Source organism: Brachypodium distachyon, chromosome 1, assembly GCF_000005505.3.
Source record: "Brachypodium distachyon strain Bd21 chromosome 1, Brachypodium_distachyon_v3.0, whole genome shotgun sequence".
NCBI classification, from domain to species: domain Eukaryota; kingdom Viridiplantae; phylum Streptophyta; class Magnoliopsida; order Poales; family Poaceae; genus Brachypodium; species Brachypodium distachyon.
This window is the reverse complement of record NC_016131.3, coordinates 69,791,474-69,812,295: the sequence shown is the minus strand read 5'-3', so window position 1 is coordinate 69,812,295 and position 20,822 is coordinate 69,791,474. Positions and strand designations below refer to the sequence as shown.

General features: G+C 45.0%; 3 protein-coding genes and 1 long non-coding RNA gene across 5 annotated transcripts; 2 read left to right on the top strand and 2 right to left on the bottom strand.

The window, feature by feature from the left end:
• LOC104581849 lies at positions 1-2,167 on the bottom strand. 2 transcript variants are annotated; one of them, XR_730050.3, is made up of 4 exons: positions 1,976-2,167; positions 951-1,047; positions 732-783; positions 1-308 (listed from the first exon to the last, which is right to left on the bottom strand). It is a non-coding gene; the product is annotated as an uncharacterized LOC104581849 (long non-coding RNA). The 2 variants fall into 2 exon arrangements; XR_002965443.1 differs by having other exon boundaries at positions 1-283.
• Positions 2,168-2,851: 684 nt separating this feature from the next.
• On the top strand, positions 2,852-5,406 carry LOC104582403. Its single transcript, XM_014896633.2, has 5 exons — positions 2,852-3,840; positions 3,963-4,131; positions 4,258-4,421; positions 4,534-4,804; positions 4,897-5,406. The coding sequence occupies exons 1-5, from the start codon at positions 2,963-2,965 to the stop codon at positions 5,038-5,040; spliced, it is 1,626 nt and encodes a 541-aa protein (XP_014752119.2). The 5' UTR covers positions 2,852-2,962; the 3' UTR covers positions 5,041-5,406.
• A 982-nt stretch (positions 5,407-6,388) lies between these two features.
• LOC100841270 (FRIGIDA-like protein 3) lies at positions 6,389-10,542 on the bottom strand. Its single transcript, XM_003558556.4, has 3 exons — positions 9,802-10,542; positions 7,313-7,485; positions 6,389-7,228 (listed from the first exon to the last, which is right to left on the bottom strand). Exons 1-3 carry the CDS (start codon positions 10,472-10,474, stop codon positions 6,587-6,589), a joined length of 1,488 nt encoding a protein of 495 aa, XP_003558604.1. The 5' UTR covers positions 10,475-10,542; the 3' UTR covers positions 6,389-6,586.
• Positions 10,543-16,384: 5,842 nt separating this feature from the next.
• On the top strand, positions 16,385-20,467 carry LOC100840664 (probable 26S proteasome non-ATPase regulatory subunit 3). Its single transcript, XM_014897366.2, has 8 exons — positions 16,385-16,565; positions 16,655-16,845; positions 18,462-18,599; positions 18,675-18,811; positions 18,921-18,975; positions 19,067-19,177; positions 19,283-19,522; positions 19,651-20,467. The coding sequence occupies exons 1-8, from the start codon at positions 16,478-16,480 to the stop codon at positions 20,161-20,163; spliced, it is 1,473 nt and encodes a 490-aa protein (XP_014752852.1). The 5' UTR covers positions 16,385-16,477; the 3' UTR covers positions 20,164-20,467.
• Positions 20,468-20,822: the final 355 nt, after the last annotated feature.

Below are 20,822 nucleotides of genomic sequence, written 5' to 3'. Positions count from 1 at the left end.
TACAAAAATATAAATTAAATTATCACAAACTTATTAACAAAGACCTAGTCATTATTCCATTGTACTGCACGGGGGACAGAAACTAATTAGTATAGTACAATACCCGTACGTTGCTAGCGTGTAGCAGCAATAATTAAACTGTCATTTCCTCTTGTTTTTGGTCTGTGGCAACATATGTCTTCCAATGATACAACAGCTCCGCTGCGGCATGAGCGAGCAACCGAAAATCTTCCAATGATGGACGAACATGGAACTTTTTTTGAGCAAATCATCACCTAAAATGCTACAAATGCAGAGAGAGGGAAGCACTGTAAAAGAAAATAGACATTCATTTAACGCAATAGCAGTTATATCCATGGTTAGTTCAGTACTAAAAACTAATCAGACAAAGCACTTATAAACTTATTACTTTATTGAAATGAGTTGCTGCTTGGCACACCACAGATTCATGATATCGGGGTCCTTTTGCTAAACAAATAAACCGGGCTATTCAAACAAAAAACAAGGGGGTCAACAGATCACTAAACTATCTTGGTTTCTTCGTTAACCATTCAATGCAACAACCTCTACAGGTATGCTAACATCTTCTAGCAGCTCCACAAACAGGAAATCGCCACAAGCCTTGATATTTTAGGACTATATAAAAAAGTACTACTTAGTTATACCAATAGCAAAGTTCTCCTGAAAAGGGGACAGGATAATTCAGTAAGCATTAGGCTGAAGAGTGACACCTGCTTTAGTCCTTCAGTCATGTTTCTTCCAGTGCAAATCAGACCAAAATGCCTATTTAAAAATAAAAGGACGATTAAAATCATCATCATTGTGATAGCGAATACATCATGGAGGTATTGGGAACTATCAACCAAACAAACATGGTTTACACAGAAGTAAACACAATTAAAATTTCACAAACCGGTCTTAGTAATCAGCAGTAAGCTTAGCGTACTTACCCTTCATGGCCAGCTAGATGTACCGCCTTTCATTAATGGTATCAACTTCTTTAAAGGCTTCCGCAGGCAATCTGATGTGCCTCCTGTAGAAAGAGGTCTGAAAAAGAAACATGGGAGCATTTATATTCCAATTTTAATCATGTAAGATCTGGTCCTGAAAAAATAGCATTTAGATCATTTAGTTCACACAGCCAATAATCCAGAGATGATATTTGTTGAAACATATATTTTAAAGGATGACAATCATGGTGAGTCACACGAACAAAATTTCAGAAGGATGCATCATTCTTGCAAATTTGACATGGACGTCAATAAGAAGATCCATGGCACAGCATAAATCCACTAACCGCTCAAGTAATACAATTGCAAGGTGCGCACACTAAAATGGGAGGCAACCATTCACATGCGTGGTTTTTAAGAGCCAGGAGTATAAACTGCTTCCATTGCTGAAACCAAACATAAGAATTAACATATCTCTAATCTCTTACAGCATCAGATGGTTTCTTTCCAGTTTATAAAGAGAGAGAAACAAGGCACCACATGATAGTCCAAGCAAGCAAATTGAGGCTGAGCTTTCCAATGTATCCCGAATCAGCTTGTTGTTTTGCAGAAGAAGGACCATATCTTAAATACAGAACATTATACAGAAACATATTTAATGTTATTAGTGAGGAATTGTACCGTAAAACTAATTTACTCTAAAAGCTCACATGCTAGGTCCTCCGGTATGGATCCTTTCTAGATTCAATGGAAACGGTAAAGATTATCTAACTTTGCAGCGGGTCATTTATACAGATTACTGAGAGCGTGGCGTGATTTTTCTATTAGCGGTAATCCAAATAGTTATAGCATACCCTGCAAACCATTTCGTCGAGCACTTGACCATCAATAAAATGATGTGCACAACAATTCAACAAATAAACAGAACTCAACAAATAAACGCGGTGGCGGCGCAGCTTCCACGGGGCCGCATGGACCCTCATGGCGCACGGGGGGAGCATGAGAAGAAGAGGGAGGCTCGAAACCTTAACCCTAGACGCGTGCGAGGAAGGGATCAGGAGGCGCTGGAAGGAGGTCTGGACGCGGAGCTCTGCCCTCGTGGTCGTCCGCGGCGGGGTGGCCGCACCTTCCTGCGTCGTCCTGGACTCCTGGGCGCCTTCGTCCGTCAAAACTCAAAATCCCCCTTCTCTCTCTCGTCTGCGGGCTGCGTTTGGCGGTGGCAACAACCGTAATTTCGAAGTGACCGTGACTGTGGATAAAACTCGGTGCAAATTCGTTATTCTTTCAGTCATGATCGTGCAGCTTTTCATTCATGATTGTTATTGCATTGTACTGTGGCTATATTGTGCAGCTTCGAGTTGCCCATCACTAGGCTCTTGTATGCACCTCTCAAATCCAATTTTTTTTATGTCAACTGTTCTTTATTTTGTTCAGAGGATCCAACTCTAACTTTATCCTTCGCTAATTTCTAAAAATTCCTGAAGCAACATATATACGGGCTGCCATGTAGTGTTAACATGAGAGTTACACTAGGGACCGGGCAGAGCATATACCTAGACAAGACACTTAACACAGGGACATGGATCACAGCATACAACAGAAACCAACCATTACAACGACGATCGTCGTTACGCTTCAGCTCCCGGCTCGAGATCGACACGACCAGACCAGATGAAGCACCTGGTCAGTGCCACCAAATCCAAATGCCCCGACAAGAAGGAGAAACGCGATCGCCTCGTATCCGCCTGCGCCTCGATCCGTTTCCAGCCCGTGGATAAGCAGGCGGCGTGGAGCAGCAGGAGACCCGGGTCGATCGGGGCGGGTGCCACGAGGAGTTTGAATTGCCAGGTTATCTCATCCGGTAATTGGAAACCACGGGTCTCTCTCTCCTTATTGACAAATCAAAGCGGTTACGATTACATGGACAGCGGATTCCCCGGCCTCCATATATGTAACCGGGAGAGATCTTCCCGAACAAATCAGTCCAATCGCGATTCGATCCCTTGGCCGCCATGGATTCTGGGAAGCAGAAGCAGGCCGAGACCGCCGCCGACGTTGGCATCGTTGCCTACATGAGGGCGTTGTGCCTCGGCAGCCAGGTGGCGCAGCAGCAGCAGCATCAGGCGGCGCTGCTGCAGCAGCAGCAGCAGCAGCGGCAGTACTACCCCTACTACGTGGCGCCGCCGCCGGCCTCGCCGCCGCCACCGCCGCGGGAGCTCCAGCCCCTGACGCAACATCTTCACATTACGCGGAGCTTCTGGCCGCAGCCGCAGCCACAGCCCGATCCGTGGGAGGCGAGCACCTCGTCGCCCAGCGGCTTCCGCTTCGTCCCGCAGATCGGCGCCTACCAATCCCAATCCCAATCCCAATCCGGCGCGTCGTCCTCGCGGCAGCAGCAGCAGCCCTGCACGCTGAGCGCCACCGCCAGCCAGTACCAACCAGCCTTCGCCCCGCGCCCATCCTCGGCGGCATCGGCGAGCTCGCCCAGCACCAACAACGCCGCCCAGGCCCAGCACCTGCTTCGTGCCCTCTCCCCCAACCAGCAGTACCAGTTTCCTGCCAACGCCGGCCCCGGCCCCTACCAGTACCCGATGATGCGTCCACGCGGCCGGACGGTGGAGGAAACTCTCAGGCTCCCCGATTCCCCCGACCGCGTGGTCCGCCTGCTCCAGGACGGCGACGGCCGGACGCGCCAGAGCGTGCTCCATGCGGTCAGATCTCGCGTGCACGCTTTCATGGACAGCAAGGAGGGGCACGAGGTGTTCATCGCGCTGCTGCACGCCTGCTGGGAGCGGAAGCAGGATCTCCGGGCCATTGTCCAGGCCGCCGTCTGGCCCAGCTCCTACGGGAAGGCCTCGCTGCTGCACCCATCCAAGCACGAACATTACTGGTACACAAAACCTTCCTTCCGCTACCTAGCAATCTAGCATGGCATTGCTCCTAGTTTTGATTGATCAATGAATCGAAATTGCCCGACCGTCTGTTAATTGCCCGTGACATGCGCGCATGCAGGGAAGATTCTCTCAAGGAGCTCATCACGGCGGTGGCGAGGTACCCCAATGATCCCTACCTGTGCCAGGCACTCTTACAGGGTCTCCTGAGGGAAGGCTTGATGGAACACGCCAAAGGGGAGCAGATGGTTAAGCACTGCTTTGCCACCATGGACGACGAACAGTCCAAGGTATATCTATCTTTGGTTCGTACTTCCTCCGCACTAAAACCACAACAAGTATTTAGGAACGGACGTGTGTGCCGGCCATGCATGTGTGTTGACCGCATTTTTTCTTCTTATTATTCATGACTTCAGATTCTGGTGGGCTACGCCCTCCACCACTTCAACTTCCTGCTCAAGTCGTCGATCGGGTCCAAGTGCCTGGTGGCATGCTTCGAGAACGCGACAGGCGACGAGCTCCACACCTTCAAGCAGTTCCTCCTTGCTGACGCCGTCAATATCGCAACGGGCGAGTACAGGTGCGGGATCCCGTAAAATACTGTTGGACGATGATTCCCAGTCGATTCTTCCTTCGATTTTTATCCTTAAATGCAAGGCATCCTATATATCCTACCCCCTTTTTTTTTGCAGCAACTACTTCGTGCAGCACGCTCTGGAGCACGGCAGCAACGACGGGTTTAGGCAGGGCCTCATCGAGCAGCTCATGGCGGACGTGGAGCACCTGTCCCTGAACCAATACGGGAGCTACGTCGTCGAGAAATGCCTCAAGAATACCGGGCTGCTGCCCCGCGTGCTCCTGGCGTTCCTGCGCCTGCATCCAGAACAGCTCGCCAATCTCGTCATGGGCAAGTACGCCAACTACGTCGTCCAGAATCTGCTCAGAACTATCTCTGCCGATCCAGTAAGTGCTCTGCTCGATCAGTACGTGCATGGTTAGTTGCTCCCTGTCGTTGTCTGTCCGTTAACTCCGTGATATGCGTTCTGCCTGTGCAGAGGTTCAATTCGCAGACAATGATGCTGGCTCGGAACATCGAGATGCTGCCGGAGAACGTCCTGGAGAACGAGTACGCGAAGAAGGTGACGAAGATGAGCAGGAAGATCGTCTTATCCCGCGGTCGCCACCAGTACTATGGCTGATCCGTGGCGTACTCTGTTGTATCGCCCTGTGCAGGATGGCACACGCGTTTTCAGGATTTTTGTAGCCGATCCAGAGCGTGTCGTCATGAGAACCGGTGTGAGTGTCTGTGAGTTCGTCTATTACTTTGTGTGTCTGTTCGATTCGATAGGTCTGGTCTCTGAGCTCGTCTATTTGTGTGTCTGTTCGATTTGATAGGTCTGTTTTCATCGAAGTGTAAGCGCTACTGTTTTGTTATTTGTTAATTACCTTGGGTTATACTATGTAAGGTTTTGTGTTCATCTTCTTGTATCACGGGCACCTTTAAAGACAACTGTATCACGTGTATTTGCATCGTGGTTAAGGCAATATATGAGGATTTAAATTCTTATAAGGTTGTTCTTTAGACAATTTTGGAGGATTTAACTCCCTTTGACTTAAATCGCATACAAAATCAATCTATTAGAAGAATACTAACAAATTATTTTATTATACATGTCTAGCCGCGCAATCTGCGCGACGATCTCTAAAAAGTCATGGATGTACTGACTACTGAAGCAGATTTGTTTTCTGTAAGATCGGCCAATTTTGCATCTAGTTAGAACAGAAATTGTTACTCCCTCCGTCTAAGTGACGTGGATTTATATAGATTCTTATACAAATTCGCGTCACTTATTCCCGGACGGAGGGAGTAGAATATAAACCGCTGCAGTGCCTGCATCACTACCGAAGCTTGTTCACAAGCATAACAAACGGGACCTGCGCTATAAAGTTTGGTTAAGCGTGCGCGGTTTTTCCGCGCCTGTTTTTACATATGCCCGCCCGTGCATCGGTGCATGACATGCGTTAAAGACGTGTGCACAGAGGTTCCGTTTAGACGTTTGTGTATTGTTACGCTTGATATAGCATTCGCTCCTATAGGTTTGGACTTTGGATACAAGAGTTGATCGGAGGGAGTAGCAAGCAACGGGGAGGAATCGTTCAGATCCAGGGTTAGGAGGCGAGGAACAAGCTTTCTGAGATGGAATTCAGAACACAAGTCACTCGACCTGGCGCCCTCTAGCGATCTCTTCCGGTCTTCCGGAAGCCTGCTGCTGCTGGGCTGGCAGATCCTCTTCGGCTTTAATCACACTGGGCTGGATGGCAACTTAGTAACGTGATCCAAATGCTGATTTGCTGAACGCTGTGTGTGCACAGGGTCTGTTTGGGGCATTGCATACAATTGGAAACGGTTTTGTCCATGGCAGCATAACCACCTGCCATTATCTAAAGACTCTTATCTAAATTATTATAACCACAATCTAAACAGATAAATTCTCCTTAAAAATACCTATCTAAAATCGAAATCATGTTCAGGAAACACGCAATACAGATGAGATACCAGGGGGGCACCGACATAAATTATAGTCACACATAAATGGTATATTTTGAGTCACCAGTATAGGTTTGACATTAAATACACGACGGTATCCAAGCATCTATTGATATCTACAATTGTAATCTAAACAGGTCTCGAGTAGAAACCCACAGTTTCATGTTAGTCCACAGGTGCCAGGTAGATCATATAAATTATGCACTATACTTGGACATATTTGTCAATGAATAGCTGTAAGATGAACCCTTACTGTCTGATGCTCCGGAGACGGACCCCAGGGGATCTGCAGAATAGAGCTTTGACCTTGATGATGTGTTCACGCTTTGGACATTCAAACCACTTGGTCCACCACCATAGAAGTCCACCACGCCCCTGTATTGGGTCTGAATAGATGGCGAAACCAGGGCCTGATTCTGGATGCCGACGGGATGATGATTCCCAGCAGGTAGCAATGGATTATGAGGGACAGCGGAGAGTATGTTCTGGCTTGAAGCAACTTGGTACTGGTTTGAAACTCCAGTTGTGAGGATGCTCTGCCTTGACATGACCTGACCCATTGTTCCAACCGGACGGACGTTCCGGCTTAATGAACCTTGGACAGCATTCTCTGGAAACAGCGGTCTCTTGCTGGCCTCAACAATGTTCTTACTAACTTCATGGGCAGCTGCCGCTGCAGCGGCGGCGCTTGCTGCTCTCTTTCTCTCTGCACGTTGCTGATCCAACTGTGTCATTCGTTTCTTAGCTTCTTCCAAAATAGGCAGTTCTTCTAGCTTGTGTTCTTTAATGAACTTCTGCAATGCTCCAAGCAATGTACGCTCTTTCGCATCACCTGCATCCTGCCAAAGCATTTCACGAAACAACTGCTCAACAACCTATAACACATAATGTTCATGATAGATTATACTGAAGCAGAAATGTACCTGAGAGGCAGGACCATCTCCCCTGATGCGGATCATGTTCCCAGCATTTTTAGCATCAGTAATGTACGACCTCAGAATAGGCAATAAAGGGTATTTGTGCACTAAATCAAGAGCTTGGATGAATCTGACCGCATCGAGCTGTTTGCCTTTGTTTATCATTGTCTGAGTGAGAACTGGTGCAAAGAAAAAATGACATGTTGAGATTAATGTTCTCTCATATCAACTGGTAGAACTAACAAACATTTAAGCTGGAACAGAAAACAACATGAAGTGAACTCTTAAAACACAAAACTCGCCCCAGAAGGCGACACGATAGAGTGAAGTCGTACAATTCGGAACTAAGCACAATAGAGTTCTCGATTCAGACACTGTGAACTGCCAAGTGTTAACAGGATTATAAAGGCAACAGAAGTCACATAACAGACGAAGAAATATTTACTAAATAAGACAATTGAGAACTAGCAAGAGTGAAAATATTGCTAAAATTGAGAATTTAAAAGCAGCTAGCTAAGACAGGTAATAAACTGCACACTCATTGAACATAGCTATTAGGTCATTACTGAAGTATTGAATAGCAGCAAGCACGGCATTGCTAATTCTCTATATGCCAATTAGCCTCGAATGATAGGATTTTTTGTACAATCACAGGTCACAGTATGCATTCTTTAACATACAGCGTTAGTGTATCAAGTACATCAAGAAACCTAAAAAACTAACACTAACAACAGAATAGAGGAACAGTATTTTGAAGTTCAATAACAATTTAGGAGGCAACGCAAGTTAACAACAGTCAAATCAGTGCTTCATTTATGAAATCACAAGCATCATACAAAGCTGCTGGGAGTTTTAGCAGAATAGTAGAAACCTAACAGGAATCCGCAAAACAAGACTTACATTTGGGGTTTCTCAGCATGAAAAAATAAAATTAATCCCTTATATCCTGCTTTGCACTTCCGTTATAAGCTCACTACTCTCTAGACTCAAAGATAATAAGCAACATAAGCAAGGTTATTGACCAAGTCCAGGATTGCCATGGATAAACTCAGCCTATAAACTGACTTCGGACAGTATGAGCCATGAGACACCGCCGCAATTGCCCCAGGCCTCAGTTATTATTGGGAGGTGAAGCTTATTAGATAAGGCCAAGAGCCCCCCCAAAAAAAGGCCCACTTCACTCAAAAATCATTATCCAACAAGGATATATGGCATGGAGTCATGGACATCATCAGAACTGGAGAACGACAGCATCATACAATTTTTTTCCTAAACATAAAGTAAAATAACTTATATCAGGAGCGGCCTACTGGCCTTGCAGAAAGTAAATAACATGCACATGAAGCATCAAGCATCCAAATAAAAAATGTAGCAAGATGCAGAGGGGACAACTGGGCATGAAAAATAGGAGAATATAACAATAGGCCTTCACAGAATATGCAAATTGTAATGTACCTAATAAATGCCAAACACCAGAAGGTGGTTTGATTAAATGGATCACATACACCAATATAAAAATAAAACTACGGCATGAGAATAAAGAAATATCAATATAATCAGAGATATGAATTAAGGAGCAATGGCAGAAGAGAAATGTTCTATGAAATCATGATATGGAAAATAAAGAGTTCAGCATGCCAGATACTAAGATGGTACTTCCAACTTCCAGGCACCATCAACCTGGACGAAGTAAACATAACCGAGCAAAAACAATAAGACACTGAATCTGCTGTATTAGTAAGAAAGACAGCTGCAAATGGATAACATCATCGTTTCATCTTGTACTTGGACAAAAACATCTCCAATTTGCACATTGGCAAAACAGCTCCAGCTTGCAGACTGAAAATAACCACAAAAATCACCACGAAGTACGTACTGACATAACATGGCATTGAAGTAAGTGGCAATATCTGTCAGGCTGTCAGCTCTTCAATTTGCAAGGGTTAGAGTTCTTCTTTACTGGCAAACATGCTTTCTTTGTGCGTTCGTATTTTAGAGGGTTGAACCGGTTAATACAGTTACATTAGTACATTTGTAATTCCTAATGCAATGCAAATTCTGTTATTATGTCAGTCATGATACATTTGTATGGCCGGATCTTATTCTGTGGATAGCTTATTGTGGTTGCATTGTAGCATATGATAGAATTGTTTCTATTTCTTTCTTCTTATGCTCCATTTGTTGTACTATATTGTGCAGCGACAATTGTACTTTATTCTGTTCAGAGGATCCAACTCTAACTTTATTCTTTGCTGATTTCTAAAAATTCATTGAAGCAACAAGTGGGCTCTCATGTAGTGTTAACATGAGAGTTACACTAGGGACTGGGCAGAGCATACCTACAAAAGACACTAACACAGGGACATAGATGACAGAATATAACAGAAACAAACCATTACAACGATGATCATCATTATGCTTCAGGGCTGGTCAGTTGCTGACCAACTTGATTGCAAAGAACATGAATTTTCTAAACCGAGGAAAAGCTATCTTACCAGGTATATGCTTGTCCAGGTCGAGCCCAAGGCCAGCGAAGATCTCGACGGCACGCTCCCGGCTCGAGATCGACACGACCAGATCAAGCACCTGGTCAGTGCCACCAACATCCTCCACCAATCCAAATACCCCCACAAGAAGGAGAAACGCAATCGTCTCGTTCTTAAACACCGCCTGCGCCTCGATTCGCTTGCTCCGCTTCCAGACCGCCGCGACAGCCCTGGCCTCCTCCCGCGCCTCCAGCGACGGCTTCACTCCGAGCGCTCGTATCCGATCGAGAAGGTCGATAAGCAGGCGGCAAGCCACCTTGGATTCGCCGCTCGTTTCTCCCTCCGCCAGCGGCGAGCGGCAGAAGCCCGCCGCCGCGTCGAGCACCAGGAGACCAGGGTCGGGGGCCACGAGGAGGGCGGCGTCAAGGGCGCGGGCGGGGTCCCGGAGCTCCTCCCTGTGCTCTATGAGGTACGCACGGAGGCCAGGACCGTCCATCGCAGAGGACAGCAGCTCGAGCTGGGAGAAGCCTTCCAGGCGGGCGGCGAGGGCGGAGTCGACGGCGGTGGCGTCCGAGTAGAGGGAGCTCCATGCGGAGTTGAAGGCGGAGAGGGCGATGGAGTAGGTCTGGAGAGAGGCGACGGCGGTGAGGACGGACGGGTTCGCCTCCCGCTCGGCGCCCATGGCTGGAGCAGCCGAAACCCTGGCTCTGTGGGAAAGCACGGTGGTCTCCGGTGGCCGGTGGGGGAGGGAGGTGGAAGAAAACGGGCAGGGAACAGGCCCATGTTGAGTAAAAGAACTTAGACAAAGCCCATGTTGAGTAATACTCCACATGGGCCTATTCCCATGTTTTTTTTTGGAAGGAATTTTTTTTTGGAAGGAGGCCTATTCCCATGTGGAGTAGTACAATTTGTGTACAAGCACGGTCCAAGACAAGAGGCCGCCCACGGTCTCATTTTGATGGGGTCGGAATTCTAGCAAAATCCATGCCACAAAGAAATCATTGGACAATTGAGCCCGTTTGGTTCAACGCCTTATTGGGCTTTAAAAACTCACTGTAACGAATATTTGTAACCCGTGCAGAAATTTGAATGGTAAATTTGATATAGTGAAATTCTGAGTGGCATTTGAACAAATTTTGGATGGTAAATATAGAATTCTCTCAAAAGAAAGTGTGGCTTTTGTGGCATGTGTTGCCCTTTCTTTCACCGCTCTTTTGTAAACATCGAGTTTCCACCGTGGCATCAAATCAAAGGACGAGCCTGTACTTAATTTGGAGATATGCCCGATCGATCGCCATGTATGTTCGACCACCGGCCACCTGTATCTTGCACTATAGTGCATAGCTGTTTCAATAAAACCCAAACCAGTGTTGAGATCATATAGCTAGGCAGCTAGCTACAGGAGTGTCAGTTTTCGCTTACGTTACGTGCAGCACAGTTCCCCTGTTCGATCGGCGTTCACATGCGAAGCATGAAGAGCTACTAGGTATACGTACAAACTAGCTACTCCAACATCTCCATGTGCGTGTTTGATTCCCAACAAACTAGGTATACGTACCGCACCGTGCATGCAACTTTCGTCCCTCGACCTGGTTCAGCGCAAAACACATGACAGCTGCCGCGGTGGCATGTCGCATCGATGCTCTCCGGCGGCATCTTTGCTACGTTGTCTCGATTCTTGCATGAGCACGTACGTCCTTTTTTTTTTCACGAAAAAAGCTAGAGCACGTACGTTGATCTATATGCTTGTGGGTAACTCGAGCTAGCTAGCTCTGTGTGGCAGGAAAAATAATCTGCACTCACTACATGCCGCAGTAATTAATCAGATTTTCCTGTTTTGAAAATTATAGGACCACATTATCTTTTCTGACATGGCTAGACACCCCCGAACAGCCCCGATGGCTACGTTGCCTCGATTCTTGCAGGAGCACGTACGTACATTTCTAGTGACTCGATCGAACTAGCAACGGTCCTCATGCGCTGCATGCACTAAATAATTAAGGCGCGAAAACGAAACCTGCCATTTGTGGAGTTCTGAAAGAAAAAAACTAAGCGCTCTCGATCATGTTGGCCCCCGGCCCGGCCGTAGCGACGTACTAGTAAAAGATGGTTCACTCTATGCCACACGGGATATCATAATATCACGCGCGTACAAGGAGTAGTATATAAAGCGCGCCGGATCGAGCGAGGGAAACCGTAGTGCGTCGAGAGCCTAGGAGAGACATGACGAAGCTTACAACAGCCACTGCTCTCGTGCTAGCACTGTACTCCCTAGCACACTATATGCCTCCCTCACCGCCGGCGGCGGCCCAAGCGTTATCATCGTCGGCGCCGGCATGTCCGGTACGGTATACGTACATGCACGCACGCACGCAATACATACCATTCATAGATCGTGCAAATACGCAATATATGCGTACTCCCTCCGTTCAAACAGCAACAAGTATTTAGGAACGGATTAAATACTTGTTACATGTACAATAATCGGTCGTTCTGTGTTGTGCACGTACGTAGGGATCTCGGCGGGGAAACGGCTGTCGGAGACCGGGATAACGGACCTGCTGATCCTGGAGGCGACGGACCACATCGGCGGCCGGATGCACAAGAAAAACTTCGGCGGCATCAACGTGGAGATGGGCGCTAACTGGGTGGAGGGCGTCAATGGCGACCAGATGAACCCCATCAGTTGGCCCATCGTCAACTCCACGCTCAAGCTCAGGAACTTCCGCTCAGACTTCGACTACCTCGCCGAGAACGTCTACAAGGAGACGTACGTTTTAATCAGCAAAACTCCCTGTACCAACCACGTATTAACTCACGCATGGGCAACGTGTTACCACATATGCTAATTCACTTGACTGATGGTTGATTTCAGAAAGAAAAGAAATATCCCTAAAAGAGTACGTGCCATCGTATCAACAAGTACAGTACAGGGATTAATTGGCAGCACTAGTTAATACGAAACTGAAAGACTTTTTCAAAGAGTTTTGCTAACTGACAAACGTTTTATTTCCGCAAAAAAAAATTGAACGTTTTACCTAGAAAAAATTATAGTTAAAAACTTTCTAATTATGATAGGTCTCTATGTCCTAAAAGAGATACACTCTGTCAGGTTGAGTTGAAAACCCTATAATCTGCAATAAAATTTGCTTGGTTGCACCACAGAGATCACAACAGCTTTATTGAAGCATTGATTTGGTGCTTTAGATAGTTGTCAGTGAAATAGAGATAAAATTCCATGGGGTTGAATTCAATGTTTTTTCTAATTCCATGCGAAGTAGTCCATACAAAAAGAGAGATAGTTTTCAGTCCTGCAAATCAAACACACTCCCAATAACTAGTAGAATTATTCTGAATTCCGTATGCAATTTAAAGTATATATTTTGGAAATTCCTACAAAAAAAGTCGTTTTTTATGTCAGAACAATAAATAGTCATAACTAAATCCTGGTTAGTTTTTGTGAGAAAGATAAACACACATGTACAAAATAAAAAACAAGATATTTTCGAAGGTATTGTGGATAGAAGTGAACTTGCAAATATTGATTTAAAATAAATAAATAAATTTGTACAAACAGCTCTGAGTGCGTTCTTTTTAACTTGAGTAAATTTCACAAAACCACCCTTCTTGGGGCTAGGTTTTCAACGGGCCACGGTTATGACTAATAGTCTCACAAAACCACACTTTTTCGGGCAAACCTTCTCACAGAACCCAAATCAAGCAATGCGTTTGATGGTGTTTCTGACAAGTGGGACCCACATGTCGGATGCCAGGATCGAATCGGGATTTCCCGGGTAGACAGAAGAGCTTAACGGGGTGTCGGGCAAAAGCTGACGTGGACAAAAAACGGTTCGACCCGTCTGACCTGGCATCCGACATGTGGGTCCCACTTGTCAGAAATACCGTCAAATGCTCTTAATTACCTGATTTGGGTTCTATGAGAAGATATGCCCGAAAAAGTGTGATTTTGTGAGACTATTAGTCATAACTGTGGGTCCCACTTGTCAGAAATACCGTCAAATGCTCTTAATTACCTGATTTGGGTTCTATGAGAAGATATGCCCGAAAAAGTGTGATTTTGTGAAACTATTAGTCATAACTGACTCTGCAGATATTCTGATCAAATGTGCTCAGAAGAAGATGTGCAAATACCATGTCGCCGGCAAGTACGACTAGAGATTTCCAGAATGGATGAATAAAGTGTGATGCTAGAATATGAATCGACTGAATCGAGGAATTAGCCACGGCAACTTCTTTGGAGGGTGTGTCTGGCACCGCGGGCATATATATTGGCTCACGCATAATCAAATGTTCAATTTTTCATTAGAAAAACATCAATTGCTCAAGATTTCTTTAGAAAAACATCTACGGTTCAGTCGTTACCTGATGTGCAGTGTGTACCTAGTATGATATTCGTGTTCTCTTGAGTTGGATAAAATAATGTTTGGATCATGATATCTTATGGGACGATCCGTTTATTCGTCCTATGCCAGGACACGTCCACACCTATGAAAGAATTATAAAAACTATCACACGTAGATGTGGAAAGGGTGCGTGCACTTGCAAATTTTTGTCAAAAAACATGCAATTTTGTGCGTTGCCAAAGATTTTTCTTTTTTGATAATATACAAATAGTAGTACTTCTTATTTGAGTCAACTTACACGATTTACATTTTTCTACAATTTTGAGCATGTTCGGTTGCTTCCAAGCCGTACTATATTATGTGCATCAATGTGTGGGAGCTATGACTTTTATGCGGTAAATAAATCAGGTATCTTGTGTGGCAAGACTTAACTAGGAAGGTCCAACTAGGAAAATATAGTCTATGAAAAAAATAGGTCCAAACATGATGGAGAAAGCAATTTGGCTACAACTAACGTTTCTATAACTTAGGGCATCTCCAGTGCAGGCGCTAATGACCAACACCAGGAACAGAGTCCTAGCCAAACTACAGTTGCTGCATGCAATCCCAGCTTATCACGTACTTCCTCCGGTTTTTTATGTAGGGCGTATAAAATTTCGAAACAGTTTTCGAAATATAAGGCGGGCATGTTCGGGCTGACCTTCCACGCGCCCCGCGCGAGTTGCATGCGAACGAGAAAACCGCACCAGCCGTTGCATACGTGAGGAAAGATATGCAGTTTCGTTCCGTTTGCATACGTGGGAAATGCTAATTGGATCTCTTTCTCCTAATTGCAAGGGCGCTAGCGAGATTTTCGGCAGTTGTGACGTGGGTCGATCTGTTCGGTGCTGCGTTAATATTCACGCTAAAAATTTTGCGCCCTATATTAATCGCCTAATTAATCTGACGTGGGTCGATCTGTTCGATCTCAGGGAGTAGCGTTGTTGCCTAATTAATTGCCGATCGCTTTTTCTTAAGGAAAACCATCGTGGCTAGCTTTATTAATACTCAAATAAGGGTAACATCATCGATAAGGAGAGGAATAAGAAAACTCGCAAGATCATCCAACCAAACATTCGGTGGATCAATCCTAACTACCCTAGCTAGCTCATCCGCTGCCTGATTATACTCTTTTGGACAATGCTCGATGACGACCTTTCGGAATTCCTTGAGAGCTTCACAACTCTGGCATTGGCTTGCGAAAGGAGAATCGGAGGGTGGTTTGGCGCCTGGAAGTAGCACACACAACTCTGAAAGCGGAGGGTGGTTTAACCGATTTTTCATTTTTTTGTTATTTATTTTTCTCATGTTAAGCGCATGGATAAGAGGCTAGCATTGGATATGGCCTTATGCGCCAGGAGTTCAGTTAGATGCCGCTAGATAAGTTCATTTTTCCCTCCTAAAGTATCGTAGAGTCTATGTTAGAAGTTTGGACTTTGATTTGGTTCATATTACCCCTGAACTCTCAAAATTGTCCATAATATCGCATTCCTCGTTTATAGACTGGTTTTGATCTTTTTTATTTCAATTTTATTCTAGTAACAATAACAATGTCATGTCGGTTATTTTCTCTCTTGCCACGTCATTGTTTTCTCTCTCGTAGTAGCCAAAATTGAAACAATCGTTTCTCTCAAACCAAATGTAAATTTTATCTAAAACTTTACCATATTAGTAAACGACTAATACAGTGCCCGTGCGTTGCCACGGACTTTTAAACATAAACGCCCCCTACAATAAAAAAGAGATCATGAAAATTTTTTACTACTCCAGCTAATTAGCAGAGAAGAGAAACATTACCGATCCGGAGGCTCGTGGGGGCCACTGGAGTCGCGGGGAGGCAATGCAACAACGGATTTGGCGGCGTGCGTGCGGTTTGAGGTCGGGCTTAGCATCTCACGCGCGCGTCAGGGACGGAAGAAACTATTTTTTTTTCGGACTCATGGTTCGGTGGGCTGGATAGACCGGTCCCCCCAGTTGGGCTGCGCGAAGGCCGAAGCCCAAATCGCGCGACGGACGACGATCAACGAAGGAAACACTATTCCTTTTATTATTAGGTGTAGAATTATGTATTATGATTTAGTAGAAAATCTTCAGTCTTCAATTTATTGATAAAATGCTGTTCTTTTGTTGACATTCTTCTTTCAATTTTCAAAGTAATTCAGCTCAAGGCCCCAAGTGTGAATCGAGTAGTCGACCTTCTTAACCCACAAGTAAGGAACAAAGAGAAAAGCTCCCCACTCAAAGTTCCCCACCAACGATCCTCCGTGCTCACCGCCGCCGGCATGCCAGAGGACGTGCAGATGAGCGAGCAGCAGGCGGCACCTCCTGCCGCCGCCACAGCGGCCGCGCCGGCGCCTTCTACCCTCCACCGTAAGCTCCTCCCTCCCTCCCCAAAACCCTAGTCGTCTTCTCTCCGCCGCAAATTCGCTCAGATTTGTTCTGATTCGCTCGTGCCCCAGATCTGAAGGAGATCGCATCGGTGATCGAGGCGGGGTCGCTGACCAAGGAGGTCCGCCGGATCTCCCGCGCCGTCCGCCTCACCGTCGCCCTACGTCGCCGCCTCGGACATCGCGATGTTTCCGCCTTCCTCGCCTTCGCGCTCCCCGCCTCCACTGAAGCATACGCCCGCCTCACCTCCCTCCTTCCCAAGGTTAAGTTCTTTACTGTTGCTGTTTTCACTGGTATCACCAAAAGACGAGAGCAACTAGAATTTTGTCACGAATAGACTTCAAGGGTCGTTGCGTCCATGATGCTACTAGAATTTGATGGTGCACCATGATCTACCGTGGACCAAACAATTACAGCAAGACGGCACCTAGATTTGTTAGAAAGGTTTGGTGAACACACGTAAATTCCCGTGTGCATGACTACGGCACTCCTCCATATCACAATACCACAACATCGCGCGGCCAGACGCCGGCACATGTCGTTATCCCCCCTGCCTGCCTGTTGCTGTTATGTCGTCATGGCTACAACTTACAACAGTGATTTCCCCCCTCATTATATAGGAGGCCTATGATGCAAAGACTCCACATGTCGTCTCCCCCCTGCATGCATGTTGCTGTTATGTTGTCATTGTTACAACTGCGGTTCCCCCCTCATTATATAGGAGGCCTATGATGCAAAGTGTTGACTCCAACACTAACCGTGCCCTCTATCCATACATAATATTGGACACGACAAACTCAGCATGTAGTTTGTGATGGTTTTCCTATGAATCAGAGCTCCTGTTTTTTTCTTTTTCAAAATTTACAAGTTACAACAGATACATAACTTGCATAGCCTGGCCTGCTTAAGCATGTGCACGGGCTAGGATCTGACATCCAGCAGCCATGATCAAGAATTCTAGAGCACAGACAAAACCTTGGACTACTTTGTCAGCTGCCAGAGGACCGTGTTAGCAGTCTAAACCACTGTTGACGGCCAAGCCAGGCAGGAAACCTTCTCCCAGCAACTGGGCGCACCTAGGTGACCGCCTAACGCCGCATTTCAGATAGTTGCTTGCAAAATACCTGTACTGAGCAGGAATGTAGGGTGCCAACTGAGTTTCGTGGTGTGTATGTGTATGAACAATCCAGGGCTGGAACATCATTTAAAATCTTAATGCTTGATTTTAAATTGACTAACTGAGCTATAGTCGGTCCTGACGGATATGGGATTTTTGGTGAATCTGAACTCTGGTACTGGTACTAACGATAGTAACTTTTAAGTATAGTTTATCACTGGCTCACTGTGGCTGTTCTATAGCTTCCAATGGCATACATGTTTTTCCTTTCTTTTATTTGTCTTCTCAATACAGCTGCTATTTATTTATTTGCACTTAGCCAGTTCCTCTATTAATTATTTTTTCTCATCTTGTGCTTAAAATTCCAAAAGCATCATTTTCCTTATCGTGGGTTTGCAACTACATTCATCCTTCTTCTGTATGTGGGTGCTTGAAGTATGTTAATGATACATTGCAAATATATCCTAGAGTAGTAACAGTAGGATGTATTTTTGGCAAATCTACTGTCAATACCAAAGAAACTGATTATCAGCATGATCAACCACTTGCCATTTATACGATATATTTTTTGTGAATGACAGAACACCTGCTAGATACTTATTGCCAAACCTTTCTATGTGAGTGACTAAAGATGGTTTTGAAGTCTGGCCAATGTGGATTTCTGCTACCTGAAACAGATGATTGAAGTTCAGTTTTTTTTTAATCTTATCATGTTATTCAGGACTCCTGAATATTGATGTTCATATGTTATTACTTTTTAGGAAGATGACACTGAGATGGATCTTGATGCAACGGCTCAAGCAACTCAGATTTCAATCAAGCATGGCCTTCCTGAGATTGAAATATATTGCTATTTGCTTGTTCTGATTTTCCTCATTGATCAGAAGAAATACGACGAGGTATGTCTAACAGAGTGATATGTTTTGTATTCTTTATGAAACATTATTAATTTGAAGTTCTGCACTTGTCTCTAGGCTAAAGCATGTGCAACTACAAGCATTGCTCGTCTGAAGAATATGAACAGGAGAACTGTTGATGTTCTGGCTTCTAGACTGTATTTCTATTATTCATATGTGCATGAACTAACCAACAGCCTTGCTGAAATTCGTGGGTATGTCAACTTTGACATCATGTGCTCAACCCCCCCCCCCCCCCCAGTGTTTTAGTTTCATCTACCCTGTTATTTAATCAACCTATACATTATTTGCTTCTTTGTACAGGAATCTCCTTGCATTACATAGAATGGCAACTCTACACCGTGATGAACTTGGTCAGGTAGTTCCGTTTTCGTTGTCCTCTCTATTTAACTGCTATGTTGTGCAATTATGCTAATGCATGGAAATGTACTTGTTTTCCACAATTACAGGAAACTCTGCTCAACCTGCTTCTCCGCAATTACCTCCACTATAACTTGTATGACCAGGCAGAAAAACTTAGGTCGAAGGCACCGCGTTTTGAAGCGCATTCCAACCAGCAAGTAATACACTTGCTTCTTCCAATTCTTATGCTGCAGCTTTATCAGTTTGTGTGTTCCGAATCCTGTATGCTAGTACATGCAAATGTTAACATTTTATTGTTGCAGTTCTGCCGCTACCTCTTCTACTTGGGGAAAATCAGAACAATTCAGTTGGAGTACACTGATGCTAAAGAGAGCCTCCTGCAAGCTGCTCGGAAGGCACCAACGGCAGCTCGTGGTTTTCGGATTCAATGCAATAAATGGGCTATCATAGTTAGGCTGCTTCTTGGGGAGATCCCGGAAAGGACTGTTTTCATGCAGAAAGGAATGAAGAAAGCGCTGACACCGTATTTTGAGCTTACAAATGTAAGTTCCAGTCTTCAAATATTTTGTTTACTACTCCCTCCAATCCATAATAAGTGTCTTGGATTTAGTACAAAGTTAGTAATAAGTGTCTTGGATTTAATCTTAACATTTGAATTATTGATCTGTAGGCGGTCAGGATTGGGGATTTGGAATTGTTCAGAACTGTTGCTGACAAATTTGCAAGCACTTTCAGTGCAGACAGGACTCGCAATTTGATTGTGAGGTTGCGCCACAATGTTATTCGAACTGGATTACGCAATATTAGCATTTCATACTCACGGATCTCCCTTGCTGATATTGCAAAGAAGCTAAGGCTAGACTCTCAGAATCCTGTTGCCGATGCAGAGTGCATTGTATCCAAGGCCATAAGAGATGGTGCAATTGATGCCACCATAGATCATGCCAATGGCTGGATGGTGTCGAAAGAAACTGGGGATGTCTACTCAACAAATGAGCCCCAGGTTGCATTCAACTCCAGGATTGCATTCTGCCTCAACATGCATAATGAAGCGGTAAAGGCGATGAGGTTCCCACCAAATTCTCACAAGGAAAAGGAGAGTGCTGAGAAGCGTCGTGAGAGGCTCCAGCAGGAGGAGGAGCTGGCAAAACACATGGCTGAGGAGGATGATGATGATTTTTAAGCTGGACTTTTTCTTTTCTTCTGGAATGGTCGACTTTGGAGCCCGAAATCATCAATGTTCTCTTGCGGGGATGTTTGAATCATGTATACTTTTTCCTGTGTCTTCTGTAACTTTATGTTGATCAGAGTTTTATTGAACTCCAAATGTGCCTAGATTTTAATTTGCTTTTATCCACACCTCGAATGTTTCGAGGATTACTGTACCATGCAAAAAGTGCGCCTTAATCACTTGTGACTTTTGGTACGTCCCTTTTCTTACTGACACATGTAATGTACTTTCTTCTCTTGGTATTTTTGTCACCTTTTATCTTCTTTTGGCAATTATATCATGGTAGAGTTCCCATCCTAATCCTGTATGTGGGATCAGATCTAGTATAATCTCCCAAGTTTGATTATGCGATCTCTAAGATTGGATCTCATGTGCAGGAGACGCATTCTCGGAAATTAATCCTTCTGAAGATGAAAGCATTTTACGGTGTGCAACTCTAAGCACACAAATAGTCGAATGTAGAGGCAGTATCACAAAATTGCCCCCATTTAAGTTTTACAGTACTAGCTAAATACAGACAGATTAAACTACTAACTGTAGATATATTAGACTAAAAATTCTCTATTATATTATTAGCGGCGCTGGTTACTAATTTTATTGTAACTTTGCAA